Source organism: Hibiscus syriacus, unplaced genomic scaffold (genome assembly GCF_006381635.1).
Source record: "Hibiscus syriacus cultivar Baekdansim isolate YM2019G1 unplaced genomic scaffold, ASM638163v2 tig00111582_pilon, whole genome shotgun sequence".
Lineage (NCBI taxonomy): Eukaryota > Viridiplantae > Streptophyta > Magnoliopsida > Malvales > Malvaceae > Hibiscus > Hibiscus syriacus.
Window position 1 is genome coordinate 1,429,423 of NW_024063126.1, and position 19,218 is coordinate 1,448,640.

Below are 19,218 nucleotides of genomic sequence, written 5' to 3' on the forward strand. Positions count from 1 at the left end.
TCTATTTTTTTCACCAACCTAAAACCATCATTTACCTTAACTTTTGGGCTAAACTTAAGCCCAATACCCTTTTGAAAAGGTCCAAACTACTTGAGGAGATCTAATGGGCTCGAATTATTGGTCTTGGGTTGACCCAAACCTGGGAATTTGGGTATTATAGCTCATACCCTGGCGTCTATGGTGCTCGAACCCGAGTCCTCAATGAATAACAACAATTCCTTTACAACGGAAACTACTTTGGCACGTGCAACTAAAAATTATATTTAAATAAAAATTCAAACAAATATATTTAATTCAATTTGACTCAAAAACTCTAAAATTAATTTAAAAATTATAAATAAAATTTAAATGAACATTGTATGAAGATGTCAACAGGAAAAAATGACTTAAATTTTTAATCGTATTGTCCCTACCGAAAAATCACCCTTAATATAAAATATTATATGTCAGGCATCCTTTCTTCAAATATTATCAATCTAGCACTCTTTCTGACATAGAGATAATAAAGTGTGTTTCAGGGGGCGCGTTTTTTGTACGTGGATGGAAGGTGCGTTTTAGGGGCTGCGCCTTCTTGGGGTTTTGTCCAAGTTGGTGCCACGGTGAGAAGGCGTGTTCTTGGGGAAGCACTTTCGTGGGAAATTATGAAGGCACATTGCATGGGCGCACCTCCATGGAGAAATTCTGACACAAAGAAGGTGTGTTGGAGAGGGCGCACCTTCCATTATTCACCTTCAATTATTGCCCTTTCCATTATTACCCTAGCTATCCCTTAAATCATGGTTAACCCATCCTTTTCCCCTTATAAATACCCCCCGAATCCAAATATCAAACCACAACAAAATTAAATTCATATTCTTCTTTCTATAAATTCCTTCTATCAAGCCAAGTAAATTTTTTATAGTTTTTAGAAGGTAAGACCATTTTTTATTATATTATAATTTATTTAATATATAATTATTTTGCCAAATTTTATTGTACTAATTATTTTTATTACTTTTTTAAGGTTGTAAAATGGAAGGTGGGGTATTACGATTGGATAATGATCATATCTCATGACATTTTACCGATACGGTAATAATATTAAATTATGTTATTTAAAGTATTGTGATAATTTTTTAAGCATTAGTTTATATTTTAATTTGTATATTATTTATTTAATTAGGTGAATGGTCGTATATTAGAATCATTTATTTATTTTTTCAGATATAAGACTTAATACTAAAAATTGCATCTACTACATCTCTCAAACTTGTCAAACCGGCTAACTCTCGGTCTTTGAAACTCTCAAACTCTCAAAATGAGGCGTATTTCAGCTATTGTTTACTATGATGGAAAATTTTGGGAATATGAAATCGGCTTTATCTCAAATCATTTTATCACCTTATACTTCAAGAGAAACATCACTCTTGAGGTGTTGATCACTAAAATTTTAAGGAATGTTCATGTTAGAAGTACTAGAAGACTGTCTTCACTTCAATACATATTTCTAACTACACTATTTCTGTTAACTTATACATCGTTTGAACTCTCCAACGATGACGATGTTTCTTTGATGGTTGATGCTCAGAATCAAAATTCAGACTCTGTTACACAAATGTATGCCACATTTGTTGAAGTGTTTGTGGTTCGTGGTATATCAGTATGCTATCAATATGGGTTGGTTGAATAAGCTGATCAAGTTGACATACTAACTCAAGTAATGTGTAATGATTTTACCTCGTTAAAAGCAAATCCACATCCTGGTACTATTCTATCGAGTTCAATGGGGAGACATTCATCAACAACTTGTTACGATCTCTACAGAGGTTGTTCCACGAATAATCTGTATGGCAACATCTCTTTCAGTTCAAGGGGAAGGCATTCATCGACTAATTTCTTTGATCTGAATATGGAGATTCCCTCGACACAGCAACCTGTTCAATACCCATTTGACATAATGACTTCAAGTTCCAAGGAAAGACATTAAACTGCTAGCTTCTTCAACCTCAATATAAAGATGCATGTGAAACAACACATAGTTCTAAACCCGTATGACACGATGTCTTTAAGTTCAAGGGGAAGGCATTCAACTACCAGCTTGTTCGACCTAAATATCAGCATCACAAAGGAACTCTCATCTCCACCAAGAAAACCTCTTCGTGAGCCAGATGTGGACGGTACTGAGACTAGACATTCATTGATCCCGAATTATCGTAATTCAACATGGACTCCGATGATGATGATGTAGCTCCCAAAAATACGGTACACATCGAACCTTCAGTACACATGTATAAAGATGATTATGATGCAATATACAGGCTAGAATTTACGGATATGCCTAATGTTAGTGACTACGGATAAACTCATCAGTCAATGATGGTGAGTTATATATCAAAATGGAGTTTTCATCCAAAGAAGAAACGATGATTGCAATTAAGAATTACAACATTCGTAATTCTGTTCACTCTAGAGTCGACTGATCCACCATCGAAAAATATGTTTACCACTGTGTCTAACGTGATAACGGATGCAACTGGATAGTTCGTGTATCAAAGAGGAAGAGGAAAAACAATATATAAGAACTAACAGTATACAAAAATCCTTATACATTTTGTGCTAGATGGATTAACCATGATCATCCCAACTTGGACTCCGATATTATCTGTCAAACCATTATGCTCATGGTCAAAGCAAGCTCCCATATATCTATTGCGATACTGATTTCAGCTATACAATCTTAATATGGGTACACCGTCTCCTATAGAAAAGCATGGAAGGCAAAGCAGAATGCCATTAAAAAACTTCACGACGAGTAGGATTCATCTTACAACAAACTACTAAGTTGGTTTAACGTAGTGAGCAAATTGAATCTTGGGATAATAGTCAACTTTGAAACTTGTCGTGCATACCATAATGATCGAGTGATTTGCGATCGATGCCAATTCTACCGGCTTTTTTGGACTTATCTACAGTGTATTAATGTTGTGAAATACTGTAAGACTGTGGTCCAAATTAATGGGACATTTTTGTATGCAAGTTTTACTATTAGCAATTGTCCAAAATGGTCATTGCAATATTCTTCCAGTTGTTTTTGCCCTTGTTGAAGGTGAAGATGCAGATTCTTGGGTTTTTTTTCCTCAAAAACTTACGCTTATATGTTGTTACGAGGAAAAAATTTGCATCATTTCAGATCGTCGTACTAGGATCAAAGTAACAATGGACTATATGGGTTCAATGTGGCAACCACCCCATGTCCAACATCGTTATTGTATCTAACATATTGCTATAAACTATCATAGAAAATTTAAGAAGAATGAACACCAATTACTTGTGTGCATGGGTATAATTTCATTTCTCAATCATTTTCTTTTTTTATGGGAACTTAACAGTAAGTATTACATTTGACGTGCAGATTATGAACTATTACCACAAACTTTTGAGTCCATGATTCAAGATTTACGAGGAAAAAATTAGCAATGATATAATTACATTAGTCTCATCAACAACGAAATATGGACAAATGCATACGATGGTGGTTATTGATATGGACATATGACAACCAACTTGGATGAGGCTATCAATTCGACCTTAAAGTGGGTGCACCATTTACCAGTAACAGATTTGGTTAAAATGACGTATTTTTCGTTTGGAAGCGCTTTTTCCAAGCTCGGGGGACAAGCTCTAACTTAGATGCAAAATGGTCATGTTTATCACCCAAGATTGGTTGTAGATCTATAAAAAAATTGTTGTATCAAATGGAATGTATGTAACAAGATTTTCTCGAACTCATGAATTATTTTATGTCATAGAAATGCCACGACTTCTTCAAGGGATTGAAGCTAAGTCGTTCAGAGTTAATCTACAAGACAGGTGGTGTGACTGTGGGTTTTTTCAAGCTCTGAAGTATTCATGCTCCCATGTCATAACAGCTTGCTCTTATACCCGTCAAGACTATAACCATTTTGTGGATCTCGTATACCAACTTTCAAAAGTATTTAAGCCATTTGAATTTGAGTTCCCCATGATAGGTAATGAGAATGACCCATATGATGTTCAGAATTGGCTTATGATTGTACCAGATATGTCCTTATTAAGGGAGCCAAGACATCCAAAATCCACTCGAATTCATTGTGAAATAGATATTCGAGAGACGTCCAAGGAAAACAAAAGATGTGGGCATTGTAGAAACCTAGGCCATAATAGGAAACAATGTTCATCTCTTTTATCATCACGTAACCATTGAGCATTAACATGTAATTATAGTTTATAAAATCTCAATTTGTGTTATTTCATTTTTGTTTACTTTCAATTAATGTCATTTGAGTTTGTTTATTTTAAAAGATGTCATTTTCATATATATATATATATATATATATATATATATATATATATATATATATATATATATATATATATACACATATTTTGCGATGTAATGCTTAAAATTCTTTATTTTTGATTTAAGGTTTATTTATCACAATCATAATTTTACTTTTTATCTAACCCTTAAACCATTAAAATAAACCCTAAAATAATTAAATAATACAAATATTACAATTGAAATAATGAATAATAAAAAAATTAAGAAACAATTAAATAATAAAAATATTAAGAAACAAAAAATTAAATAAAAGTATTATAAACTAAATAATTAAAATAATTAAAATAAACTAAATAAGTATATCGATGTATGCGTCTTGAATGTGTTCCACAGGGCGGTGGTCGTTTATTTCGTCGAGGGTTTCTTCGTATAACTTGCTCATCATCATCATCATCAACAACGATAACAACTACATTTTGTTGATGAAGGACGGATGACGATGTAGCACCTCTATAGAATAAAAACCCTAAACGTGTATGATTAACTATCACACCACTCATAGAAAACTGTGAAAACCGTGAAAACATCGACAGTGATGATTGTTATCCATATTAAGCTGAAAGTGTGTGTTTGTGGTGGAGCACCACTCGCCAGATAAGTAACATATGAAGCCCACGCTAGATCTATAGGTATGGCAGTATAATATCCACTAGGAGGTGTCATAAAACCCTGTGGTAGTGGTATTTGAACCGACTACAGTGGTATCTGGTACGACTGAGTGGCATCTGTTAGAACTACGGTTGCATATGTGGCATGCTGGGTGTAAACCAATGTTGAAAGTGGTTGTTGTGATGGTCTCGGTACTGCAGCTAAGGACTAGCCGAAAGCGCTCGCTCTTCAAGAGTTTCTGGCCAAATTCATTTTGGGCAAATTCGTGAGTTTCTAGGTAAGAGTATCAACACTTTGGGTCATAGTTTCGAAACTCCCAAAAAGTTTTGAAACTGGGTAGAACATAATGTTTAAAAGTATCGGCACTTATATAAAGTATCGAAATTTTTGCAAAAGTATCAAAAGTTTTGCAAAAGTATCAAAAGTTTTGCAGGAGTATCGATGCTCTTGGGCTAGTATCAATACTTTCAATCTGTTTTGGCCAAAATGTTGCCCAATAGACCCTAGACCCATAGTATGACCATAAATGGGATCGATTAGGTGTAAAACACTAGAATAAGTGCTATAGAAGGTGTTTAAAGTTGTGTTAAAATGGATGAAATAACTATAAGGGTATCGATACCATAGGTAGGGTATCGATACTGCAGAGAGGGTATTGATATTGTAAGGCAGTATCGATACCAAGGGTATGGTTTGAGTCTTAAAGTACGAGTAAGTGTATAGGCAAGCGAGCATATTGATATTGTAAGGCTGGTATCGATACCAAGGTTGAGAAATTGGCTTTAAGTCAAGAAAAAAATATAGAAGTAAGTGAGGTTTCCCAAAAGCTTATAATTTCTCTCAAATAAGGCTACAAGTGAGAACATTTATTAATGTTTAATTCAAACAAAGAAATGAGAATAAAGTAGGGTGAAATAAGATTAGCCTTGTTTGAATGCTTAGGAAAACGACTAGGACTCCCGAGTTCCTTTAGAAAAAATAGCAGAGTCGTAAGTATAGAATCAGTCTGGATATCCTTAAGGAGTGCACAAGACACTTTAAGTTGACTAGTCGAGAGTGTGGTATCCGATGCAGAGATTTCGGGGGCCATATTCTTGATAGAATATAGGGGTGTGTAAGCTCTGAGATGCAGAACCCTCAGTCGTACCATGATGTCTATTATAAAATAGAGAGTAAGTATACGAGTATACTCACTAAAGCATAACAAAACATACCAGTATACCATATAGCAGTAGACTTGATAGCTTGAGCATTTTAGTGACAAACTTTTAGTATGTTTTAGTTGTTAGTGTGGCGCTAAGCTAGTTAGCTCAGCCTTCGGATGTTTCCGTGGGCAGGTTAGAAGATCCAGTGGTTGAGAAGCTTTAGAGAGACTGAGGTCCAAACCTAGTGCAGAGCAGAGTACATCACAAGCTTCTTAAATGGCATGTATATTCATGAATTCAGTTGTATTGAGTTGTGAAGTCAGTTAACAGTCAGTATGTAGGTATCTATATATTTTGAGGGCTCTCAGATGTAAAGAGTCATTTTAAAGTACAAGAAAGTAAGAATAAGTTGGTTAGCCATTTTGGTGGTTCAGTGTAGCACCTTAAATCGGTCGACTGTGTGTCGTACTAGTCTAGGGTGTTACATCTCTAACTTAGCATTAGGAATAAATGTTTCTAATATACGATCATTCCCCTAATTAAATTAATAGTATAAAAATTAAAATATAAACTAATACTAAAAAAATAAATTAATAAAATATTCCACAATAATTAAAATAACACAATTTAATATTGTTACCGTATCGGCAAATTGAGTCGAGATATGATTTCCATCTAATCGCAACATCCCGCCTTCCATTTTACAACTACAAAAAATAATAAAAGATCATTAGTACAATCAAATAATAAAATATTAAAATATTAAATAAATATAATATAATAAAAAATATTTTTACCTTCTAAAACTATAATCACACAAACTTACTTGATAGAAGGATATAAAAGGAAGAATGAGAGTAATTTTGGTGTGGGTTGAGTTTTGTAGAAGGGGGTATTTATAGGGGAAGGGGACGGGTGGTATTTATGGTTGATAGGTGAGATTTAAGTGGAAGTCGCGCCCCCTGCAACGCGCCTTTTCACGTGTCATAATTTCCTCACGAATGCGCATTCCCGGAAATGCACCTTCTCACAGTAGCGACAGTAGGACAAACCCCCAGGAAGGTACAACCCCTGAAACGCACATTCCATCCATGTACGTAAAGCACGTACCCTGAAACATACTTTATTATTTCTCTGTCAGAAAAAATGTTAGATCGATAATATTTATATAAAAAATAAGATGCCTAACCGGTAATATTTTATATTAAGGATGATTTTTCAGTGAAAACGCCCAAGAAGTAGAATCTTTGCTAAAAAAAAAAAGAAATTGTCGGATACTTGTGATATTTCACGTCACCCATCTAAAAGTAGTTTCAAATTCGTCTCTGATCTTTTTAAACCAATATTAAATCGGAAGTAGAGATTAGATAAAATTTTGAACTTGTAGACTTGACAAATTAAAGGACCCTCATTAATACTAAAAAAATGATTTGATGAGATATTTCTTGGATTTTGAACAAAAACACCCTAAAATTACAAAGCCCCAAGGCTTAAATTAATCAGTGATTACATTGCTTACAAGCATTAGTAAACAAATTATTATAAGTTTCCCCACATTTCAGACCCAAAAAAAAAGATGCAAAATTAATAATGATGATGGTAATGATAAATAATAAAAGATAAGAAAAACTGTTTGTTTGGAAGTTTCTGGTCTTCCAATGTCATGTCTACCCTCTTCGGCATGCATCTACACGAATGGTCAAGGCTGCATGAAGAGCTGCATCAAATTTGCTACCACCTAAAAATAGTACTTCATATCCTAGTCTCCCGCAACATAAGCCTTCTCTTCGTAGTATTTTTTTTCACTCTGCGTCTTCTTCGCGTTGCGTTTCTACATCAAAGCGAGCACCGAAAATTAGAGGAATATATATATATATATATATATCCAAGCTTACTAACAGAGATCCAGTGTTAAACATCATGTATTCACGGCGTGTAATAAATGCAATAAGTTAGGATGCATGTCTACAAACACCCTCATTTAGACTCATATCTCATGCAAAATTGTTCAACGATATACGGAGTCAGCTAATAACATCTAGAAGCAAGCGCCTAGCAAGTAATGTTATTCCAAAACAAGGTGAACAATTTCCAATCAATTTGCATTACTAGTTATTAACAATAACCGTGAACTCAAAGAACCATGCAGTGTAAGTGAATACCATGTAAGGCACATGATTGGCAACTATCCTTTGGGCTACCGAACTTGTGGTTATAATTTTAGGGCTTTCAAGCATCCGAAAAATTCCAATATCCTTGGGAACTGCAAATGGATCAGTTTCATTCTGTAGGAAGCAAAGTATTTTAAATCGATAGACACAAGGGGTCATAACAAATGGGAATAAAAAAATCTGAGGTTAAATCTGAAAACCTACCGGCAACAAAGTGTTACTCTCTGAAATTGTCCCGTGCACAACCAATGAAATGTTGAATGTTGTAGTCTGTTCAAAATAAAGAAAGTAGCTAAAAAATGCCTTTCTCATTTTAAAAGAGAAAAATATAGCAGCAGTAGTAACAAATAATACAAGTTGCCAATAGCATAGCTGTAGAGAGTACAGAAATGCACAATGATATATATACACAAATCAAGTGGTATGGTACAAGTATCTAATGAATGGACATGCTTCGGCAAATAAAGTGGTTTGGCTAAAAGCTAGGATGCATTTATCTGGAACCAAAAGAATTATCACAGTTCAAATTTTGGTTTATAAGGTTAGATGCATTATTTTCTAAAGAAATTAATAAAAAAGACAATGCTAATTAGGAGTAGAATCAATCAAGGTTTCCTAAGGGACAATTTTGCATAGGCATATTACCAATATAAACTTAAGAGATGAAAATTACATACCATGTCCTTTGAAACTCCCCAAGGTGCACCAATGATTACTTCATCGACATAACGACAAGCTAATACACTAAGAGTGCGCTCAAGTAAATGCATAACAGGGTAGGGTATTCCCCTTTGCTCACTACAAGAAAGGAGATTCATAAATTATTTCTTGCAAAAAAGGAGAGCCAACGCTAGTTTCATCCCTCTTAACCCGATAGTCCTAACAATACTTAAATGGTAATAAATTAGATAGAAGAAAGAAAAAAAACGACACAGATACGGTACCTCACAATATGGTCAGCATGGATACCAACTAGCAAAAAGTCTCCAAGCTGCCTTGCCTTCTTGAGGATCTGAGTAGACATAAAAGATGGATTAGGGACATGGACAAAATGGAATGAGTTGAAAAGTTCCTCTTACTAGAAAAAGAAAGAGCCATTTAGCATAAATTATGGGTCTCAAATTATAGTAAAACCTCTAAAATAATATGATTAGGGCTAAGAGAAAAGATAGAGCAATGCACTTCAACAAAGAAAATGGGGCATCTGTAACAATATGTCGTATTATTTTTCCTACTACTAGAGTAACAAAACTTGGTAAGATGAAGAACAATTACCAAATTGTCAATATGTCGCATGTTTATGTCATCATAATAACATAACCAACAAGAAAATAATTCAAGGAGTAAGTATAAACAAGTGAATAACACCTCCACATGCCCTGCATGAAAGAGATCGAACGCCCCATCAATGTAGACAATACGAGCATTTGGTCCAGGACCCTGAGGAAAAACTGAATGAGATTGACAGGGACAGAGACCCAGGCATTACACAAAAGAATTTTACCATTAAGGGAGAAAAAAAGCATAAAGGGATAAAGAAAGCGAAAGAAGAGAAAAATCTGCTCCACCGGGACCACCGCCACTCATAACCTTGTCACTCTTCCTCAACTTGGATAAATGAGAAAATAGCTCTTAGCACTTGCACAAAAATATTTACATGCCACCAGATGCAACAGGCTGTTGCCTGTCGATCCACGCTCATAATTTCAAGTCACCAACAAATTGTTTTAGACCAGCTCTCCAAATATGATCTTTCACGCAAATGATTTACATGCACACATATATACATATATAAAAATCTATTAACCATCCAGCATGAAAGTTGTTTGGATTTTATGTTCATGATAGTTACCCTCCATAGAAACTTGCTTGTATGCAACACATCTTTAACGAAATAGATGGTGAGGGGATTACGTGTCACAGGCAGGAGGTCAATTTCGTTATGTCAAGACAAATGCTACAGGAAATGATGACTTTGTCGGCCTAATTCAAAGAAAAATGTAATAAAATCATCTTCCATAGAAAAGAACATAGGACTTTGTACGCTTTTACCAAGCAAACTTGGTGAGAGACTAGTGAAACTTTTGTTATGGGGTTCCAAGCAAATTGGGGTGGGGGGGTTTTACACTAACACTTTTTGTTGAAAGATCTTTAAAGACTTCACACTTTCTTCCTTTTATTCCATGTTCACATTGCCTAAAATTATAATTTTTCATTGAGAGCTAATCTTGAAGGAACTTGTGTAAGATCCTTAATATAAAGGTTAGCTTCTCCTCCTCTCAATCTACAAAAGACGTTCAAATGTATTTTTTTCACAAGGCATTGAATGATCCTTTTTCTATTAGGAAGGCAATTAACTTCTGTGAAAGACTAGACATATAGGAAAATAGAATTAGTTCACTTTTTTTCTAAAGCGATGTAGAATTAAATTACCTTTTCTTCCACCTAGTGCATGGTGTCTAAGGAAAAAAAGGGGGGGGGGGAGAGGCATGTGTCAGAAACATACATCACCCAAGCTTTTCCAAGTGGCAGCCATTTTTTTCTTTCCTTGCCCTTTTGAGGCTTGTAACTGAGTGAAGAAAATAGTATTAGTACCTTTCCATTTGAGAATTGCACAATCCGCCGGGATGTTGGTAGAAATTGAGAAAGCTGACCCCTTTGCAATTGTTGACTTTTGCCTGAATCTCCCTTGGAGCTTTTATTATTCTTCATAGAAGAAAGTATTCTTCCTACGTACATATAAGTTGTGAAATAATTAAAAACAATGTTACACTTATCACACGACTTACAGAAGCTAGTTAATGACAATCCCCAACCAAAGGAATATTAAGAATGTCTCAAGGAAATTCCAGTACCTACAATATCTGTGCTGGAGACACCTTCAGTGCGCTTAATCTGCTTGTAGCGGCCAGCTTTCTTTGCTAAGGCATAAGCATCAGTTCCGTCTGGGAGAAGGCAAGGGTCATCACCATGTATTATGTAGTCAATCTTATACTCATTGAACAGAGTGTTCATGAACTTCTCAGTAATTGCATAGGGGGCATTTGCTATTACTTGATCCACCCACTTCAATCCACTGACAAGTGCCAGCCTGGTGAGAACTTCAAATAAGATATGTGGAAGTGAACCATCAACTAAATCAATTAAAAGAGAGGAGCCAGCACAACAAACAAACCATCAAAGTAACACCAGCACCAGGGCAGACTGATAAGTTCGATGCAAATTAACATATCTAAGATATAAAACCTTCTAACACATTCGGTATTGTAAACAAAATTGTCGCACCAGTTAACTAGCCTCTTTAATCCATCTTGTTCATTAACTAATGAAACAAGCATACATGAAGTTGTGAGGATACGATTCTACAAAAAAATCTGTCAATAATTATTGCTTTGCCTTCTTCCATTTTGCACTTCAGCTCTGGATACATTACATATTATTTTCCTACTTTTTTTTTCAATTAATTTTCTTTCACATATTAAGGACGCCATAGCCTCTTGTGCTGGACTTAGTCTAAAAAATTTCAATAGCCAAACCAATATATTTTTTTTGGACAAATACAAACCAAGATATTAAGAATGCTTTCTATGTGATTACAACTTAAACATCTTTGATGATGAATTGATGATCAAAATGGAACTATTTACATACATAAAAAAAATAGAACAAGGCACAAATGAAATAGAGATTGTGAAATCAAAATACCAAACTAAAACCCCAGACACCAAAAAAAAATTTAAAAAAAGTGCCTCATGAATACCTCTCTTCCATGGATAGAACAGGAGGGCCTTTATTAGCAACAATCTCCTCGTCACTCACAACACCCACCACTAATTCATCCCCTAAAGCTTTAGCTTGCCTCAAAGCATTAGCATGGCCATAATGCATAAGATCAAAGCATCCATCCATGTAAACCCGTATGCGCTTCCTCTCACGTTTCTTCTTGAGGAAGATCCCAAAATTTGACAAACCATAAGAAGGGAAAACTCCAATCCCACCAAAATAAGAAGTGGAAAACCCAAGCAAGGCAGCTGTTACCATTAAACCGCCAAACAGATGCGTAGAGCTATACAACCAATCCCAAACCCAATTGTTACTCTCATATTCCATTGGCATTTCTCTTCAGAAGCTCAATTCGAGGAGACACAACCTGCAAAACAACAAAACCCGAAGCTTTTCTCAGAAAATACAAAATTTCATATGTCTACAATTTCCAGACCTTTTGATCGAACTTCGGACGAAAATTATAGGCCTCAAAGGAAATCATCCAGATATTTCCCAACTTTTGCAAAAAATAAATCAGAGCGAATCCGAAACTTGGAAATAACTATAATAAATATTATAAAAATGTGTTATAGGTCTTAAAATATATTCAAATTTCAAACACATGCAGAAATGAAGGATCATAAGATGGATTTTTTGAAAAGTTCACAAATCTGAATCTTACCCAAATATCATATGAAGCTCTAATTCAACAAAACGGGGAAATGGAAGCGCTTTTGAGAAAAAAAAAATTGCTAACGCAAGAGCATAGGATTTGGAGTATGAGAAGATGATAGATCGAATCTTTACTCTTTTTTTTCTTACTTTTGGTTTCCGTATTGTTCGTGTCTCCTCCTTTTCTTTCTCCTTCTCCTTTGTTCTTTCTTTTCCCTCTTGTTTTTTTTAGTTTTCTGTTTTTTGCTTCTCTACCACGGAATCTCTCATAAAATGCGGGCTAATATACGATTAATATACGATATTACCGGATATATTAAAAAATATTTAATAAATTCGGTTTAGTACTATCAGAAATGTTGAGTAATAATAATATAGTAGGTCTAAATCATGAAGAAATATTAAAAAATTTAACAATCGGCAAACTTAGCTTGTCGATTTATGTCGATACTTTATAAAAATGTATCGATCCACATTAATATAACAGGAAAAAATATGACAAATCCGGTCACGAAAAGACAAAACCGGTAAAGCGCTACCGGATATATTGCAAGTGTCGCTACTTTAATATAAGTATCGACACAAACGCCTATAAAGTGTCGATTCTTTATAAATATGTATCGATCCACAACGATATAACAGGTAAAAATATGACAAAACCGGTCAGGAAAAGACAAAACCGATAAAGAGATATTGAATATATTGAAATGTCGATACTTTAATATAAGTATCGACACATTATGAATTTAAAGGAGAATCAGTTTTAGCGCCTATAAAGTGTCGATTCTTTATAAAGATGTATCGATCTATAAGGATATAAAAGGTAAAAATATGATAAAATCGATCTCTAAATGACAAAACCAATAAAGCGCTACCATATATATTGAAAGTGTCGATACTTTAATAAGTACACGTAATAAAGTATCGATACTTTCAAAGAAATAGGTAATTATACTATCAAAAGTATCGACACATGACATAAAAGTATAGACACTTTTGTAGTTGTATCGATTAAATAGAAATTACATATCCGGTGAAAATATAAAGGGCATAGTTAAATATCCTCTGCAAAATAGATAGAACGGACGATTTTTTGAAATCGAAACGTAATTGTTGTTGCATTTCAGAATGCGTTTCTGAAGCGAAGTTTGTTTGTTTGTTGCTGCAGTCGAATCGAAAAGTACGTTGTCAAAACCCTAGTTTTTTATTATTCCAGTAATCGGAAATAGTATTTTTATGTGTTGTTTGGGGTTTTCTAAGTAAAGAAGCATTTGAGACCGATTACAGGTAGAAAGTGATATTCTATGTAAAATATAAATATCGATACTTTTATTAAATATTATAGGTAGAAAATGATATTATAGGTTGTATAAATGTGCCGATACTTTGAGTATTGAGTGCTCTCATTTGTTTGAAGGAAATAGGGATTAGGGTTTTTGGGTTTAGTTTTGGGATTTCGAATTGAAGCCAAGAAGGATTTGAGACCGATTATATAATATTATAGGTAGAAAATAAATATGGATACATGTATATAATATTATAGGTAGAAAATAATATTTTAGGTTGTATAAATGTGTCGACACATTTTGTAGTGGTCATTCAAATTCTTTTGAAGAAAACCGTTTTACCACAAGAGTAGTTATCTATATTTGTATATTGAATAAAGTGTATGTAACAAGTATTTGATTTGATTTGCGTAAACTAATATATGAATGAAAAATGGAGTCAATGGGTGGAAATATTGTTGGTGATGCAGATGACTTTGAAATTGAGGCTGAGACTCGAAAGCAACCAAATAGTAGATATATGTACTTCTAGTAAATATCAATGTCTTTTTGTTATTATTGTTGAAATGGTAATTGGATTAAAGTATTTAAGAACTTTAAATTGATGACAAATTTTAAATGTTGACAGTATGACCAAATGCAAAAGGATGAAGGAAGGTGGCGAACACATCGGTTCGGTATGTAAATTGAAATTGACATTGAGTATTATTTAGCGTTAATGTATTGATTAAAAAACGTTTATGCTTAATATTAGGTGAGAAATGATGTGTTGGAGAAATGGAATTCGATGAGTGATGCTGAGAAGGAACCTTACATCGCACAGTCAAAGATGGATAGTGAAGAATACAAAGAATGGAGGAAATCACATGAAAATAAGGTATTCATTAAACTTGTAAATACGTTGATACAAAATATATAAGAACTATAACATTATATATTGTTAAAAAATGTAGGATGTGTCAACAATGTGCAACATTAAAAGGGTGAATTCATTAATTATACACCTTAAGGAGAAGGGTCAGTTGAATATACTGGGAGAAATAGGGTTTAGATCATTGGTAGGAATAAGAGATCGACCTATTCGGAGGGAATTGTGTCGATCCTTGATGGCGCAATTTGATGTCAAACAATGTATTGCTAAATATGGTGATTTTTCATTTCCTCTCGCGATCCCATGTGCTGAAGCCGTCTTGGGAGTAGAAAATGAAGGCAAAAATGATATAAAAGTCTCTTAGAGTAAGGAATGGAAAGCACTTGCCTCCAAATATGGATTGAAGCAGAAGGTGACATATGTTGAACTTGAAGAGGAAATCAAAAGTGGATCTTACGGGGGGATGAGCTGAAGGCCCGAGTTCTATAGTACCTTGTCGGGATCTTTCTTTGTCCAACGGGTGATACGTCAACGAACAATGACTATATGAAGCTCATTTGCGATGAAGGCTTAAAGGGTGAATTCAATTGGGCTAAATATGTCCATTCGAGATTGATTGAATCAATAATCACCTTTAAAAAGGGCAGCCACAGATACCTCAAAGGGTGCATAGCAATTTTAGAGGTAAATGAGTTGAAGAACGTTTTTATTTTTTTATATAAAATGATAATATAGTTATTATATAAAATTATAAATTTTATTATAAATGTATGTTGCACTGTTCGATTTCTGGTCGGGCTGTGAGACAGTGTCGGCTTATGAAAGAAACGGAGTGGCACGCATCCGTGCATGGGGGAAGGAAGAGGTGGTTAGAGTGATGGCGAAGTTGAAGTTGGATGGACCAAGGAAGCAAGAAAGGGTAATATATGTAATTAAATAATATTAAGAATATAATCAATGTCTTAATATTGTAATTTAATTTTGAAGGTTATTGGCAAGGATGTAATAGAGGCAGTGGAGCCAGAGGAGAAGGAAGAAGAGATGGTTGTATTGGGGGATGACGGTGAGGGAAAACATAGTAAATTCGACATTTTTATGTCTGAATTGGCTAATATCAAAAAAATCCAATTTGATATCATGCAAAGACAATCAAGAGTCGAAGAGACACTTGAGAGGCATAAGGGGGAAGTGGAAGGAAAAATAGATGGAGTGGTGAAAGAAGTTGAGGGGTGAAGTGGTGAAAGAAGTTGAGGTGTTAAGGGGTGAACTTAAGATGGTGAGGGGTGAAACAATTGATGGAGTGGTGAAGGAGGTTATGGAATTGAGGAGTGAACTTACGGCGGTGGTTGATGAATACTTGGATGAAGGGGAAAATTGAAGGGTGAAATAAAAGAGATGAAGAGCTATGTAGACCAAAAATACGATGAACTGAAAAAATATGAAGAAGAAAAGAGGGAGGAAGAAGAAAAGATGGAGGAAATGAGGAGGAAGGATGTCGATGTGATCTATACAGCGGAGAGTGTTATAGATGCAGATTTGGATTCGGAATGTCCTGCACCCCATAAGAAGAAGCATAAGGTAAGTTGAATAAAAGAAAACTTAATTTGATCTTTATCATGTTTTTGTGACAAAAATTTGTATGCAAAATTGTAGGTTGAAAAAGCGAATATTCCAAGCGGAATTGATGACATCGAAGTTGCAATTTGTGATTATTTATAGAATAGTGAGTTAGAATCGGGGTAAGTGAAATATATTGCTTTGTGAGTTATATTTAAATATTTAATGACAATATATTAATCCTAATGATTCATACAAATATTCTGTAATCTCAATGGGAAATCAATTCGCTAATATATCCGACGTTGCAACGTTGAAGCCTACGGAATGGGTTGGCGGTGTGGTAAGTAGAAAATACAAAATGTTAAAACCTATTGAATATGTTCTGATTGTGTAATTAATTTTGTTAGGTTATTGATTTGCTCGCCTGGACAGTATGCTACGATTCGAAAAAGTAACTCCGGAGGATTGGCTACCTTCCATACCACTTAGCGGTAAGTTAAATTAATAAATGTTGAAAAGTAGTGTTATAGACGGTAAATTAATAATGATTGTCACGTAATTGCAGCTACAGGCGTTGGATGCCAACAACAAAGTGTTGAGAGTATTGCTACCTTTTGGGGTCCTATATTGGGTAACTATATGAAATTCACCGACTGTGAGAAGGTAAGACACCATACGAATTGCAAATGATGTTTTCGGATATAGAATGTTGAATTTTGTCAAATTGGGTGTGAAATTTGTTGTAGATAATGATCACAATAAACTACCATAATTCACATTGGTATCTGTTGGTGTTGGATATGGTAGATCATGTTGCAACAATATATGATAGTCTGTTTACATCTGAAGCAGCTAAATAGAGAGTGAATGATGCTAACAGATTGGTATGTATGAAAGGACATTATGTAAATTATAATGCATATTTTGTTTGGATCATAACTTCATATTTTTGAATGCAGATGAAAATATTAGATAGTTATAATAAGAAATGCAATTGGGAAAAAGAATATGGATCTCTAGGAAAGTTCCCCTTGAAAAATTTCAAATTTGTGGAGCATAAGAAGAATGAGCGATTGAATGGGTATGAGATGTTATCATAAATAGAAAAATTAATTTATGCAGGTTTCATAATTGAAATTTGTGGTTTTCAAATTTTATTCCAGATATGATTGTGGCATGTATGTGATGATGTGGATAGAATCGATCGGTTCTACAGGGGCAACTGGTGATTTTGTAAGTGGAATTAAAAATTTGTTTGCGGTTAAATTGTTAAAAGTCGTAGATTGAATGGTATAGTTTACAATACTTAGCGTACTGACAATTTGAATATAGGTTGGTGGAGAGTGGGATCGATCGCGAATATTAAACGATCTCGTAAGCCATAATCAAAATCAACGAAGACAGGAGATAACGAAATCTGCCATGAGACACAAGAATAACAAAAGTAAGCGATTATGTAAATGTAGAGTTAATTTTGTATAAGATTTATAATTTTGTATGTGGATGTAATTATGTATGAGATGAGAAAAGTTAGCAGTAGGTTGTTGTATATGTTTCTTATACACAGTAAGAGTCATGTTGATACTTACGATATATGGATATCGTTGTCTGCATTATTCCAAATGTCATCATAATTGTCATCATGTGCGGGACTGAATGGTCATTCCATATAGAGGGTATGTACAATAACTATAAAATTCAATAACTTTAAAGTAAAAGGTAAATTTACAATGTAATTGGTAAAAATAGACTTTTTTAATGAAAAATTAATAAACACAGAGATTTGTTTCCAACATTTTGTCCAGTATGGTTCCCAAACGTTAAGTTTCCAAAACATAGGTAAGCATATGTGTCGATACATTTATAAAAAGTTTCGATACCAAAATCATCGAAACCCATAATTATAATGTAATAGGTAATTTTGAAATATAACCGGTATAAATATACTGGTTTTATGTGAGAATATATCTACATAATGTATCGACACTTTTTCATTATATGTCGATACTTTTTGTCCAGAATGAATGCCCAAAATGATGAACGCATAACGTGTCGATACATTTATTGAAAGTGTCGATCCCAGAAATATCGAAACCCATAATTATAACGTAATAGGTAATTTTTCAATGTAATCGGTATAACTAAACCGGTTTTATGAGAGAATAGGTCTACATAATGTATCGACACTTCTGGAATTTGTGTCGATACTGTTTCTCCAGAAGGAATGCCCAAATGGGTGCATGCAAAAAGTGTTGAAACATTTATAAACAAGTATCGATCCTAGAAACATCGAAACCCATAATTATAATGTAATAGGTAATTTTTCAATGTAATCGTTATACATATACCGATTTTATGAGAGAATATGTGTACAATATGTATCGACACTTGTGTAATTTGTGTCGATACTTTTGGTCCAGAAGGAATGCCCAAAAAGGGTGACCTACTAAGTGTCGATACATTTATAAGAAGTGTCGATCCCAGAAATATCGAAAACCATAATTATAATGTAATAGGTAATTTTTCAATGTAACCAGTATACTTATACCGGTTTTATGAGAGAATAGGTGTACAATAAGTATCGACACTTGTGTAATTTGTGTCGATACTTTTGGTCCATAAGGAATGCCCAAAAAGGGTGCACCACTAAGTGTCGATACATTTATACAAGTGACGATCCTAAAAACATCGAAACCCATAATTATAATGTAATAGGTAATTTTGTAATATAACCGGTATAAATATACCAGTTTTATGTAAGAATAGGTCTACATAATGT

The 19,218-nt window shown here is 34.2% G+C and overlaps 1 protein-coding gene across 2 annotated transcripts; it reads right to left on the reverse strand.

Moving 5' to 3' along the window:
• Positions 1–7,807: 7,807 nt before the first annotated feature.
• LOC120165182 (ethanolamine-phosphate cytidylyltransferase-like) lies at positions 7,808–12,958 on the reverse strand. Of its 2 annotated transcripts, none has more exons than XM_039174762.1 (10): positions 12,731–12,958; positions 12,046–12,435; positions 11,141–11,376; positions 10,881–11,014; positions 9,654–9,725; positions 9,230–9,297; positions 8,963–9,083; positions 8,490–8,555; positions 8,277–8,399; positions 7,808–7,945 (listed from the first exon to the last, which is right to left on the reverse strand). In XM_039174762.1, the coding sequence occupies exons 2-10, from the start codon at positions 12,399–12,401 to the stop codon at positions 7,874–7,876; spliced, it is 1,248 nt and encodes a 415-aa protein (XP_039030693.1). In that variant the 5' UTR covers positions 12,402–12,435; positions 12,731–12,958; the 3' UTR covers positions 7,808–7,873. The 2 variants fall into 2 exon arrangements, with proteins under 2 accessions (XP_039030693.1, XP_039030692.1); XM_039174761.1 differs by having other exon boundaries at positions 12,858–12,942.
• Between the last annotated feature and the right edge of the window lie 6,260 nt (positions 12,959–19,218).

Bases quoted from the DNA above. Each gene is read 5' to 3' on its own strand.
- LOC120165182 (XM_039174762.1), bottom strand. From the start codon at position 12,401: ATGCCAATGGAATATGAGAGTAACAATTGGGTTTGGGATTGGTTGTAT. The intron at 9,726-10,880 runs GTACTAATACTA...GTTTTTCCTCAG, and splicing joins TGCAATTCTCAAATGGAAAG to GGTCCTGGACCAAATGCTCG. The intron at 9,084-9,229 runs GTACCGTATCTG...CCTTTCTTGTAG, and splicing joins CATGCTGACCATATTGTGAG to TGAGCAAAGGGGAATACCCT.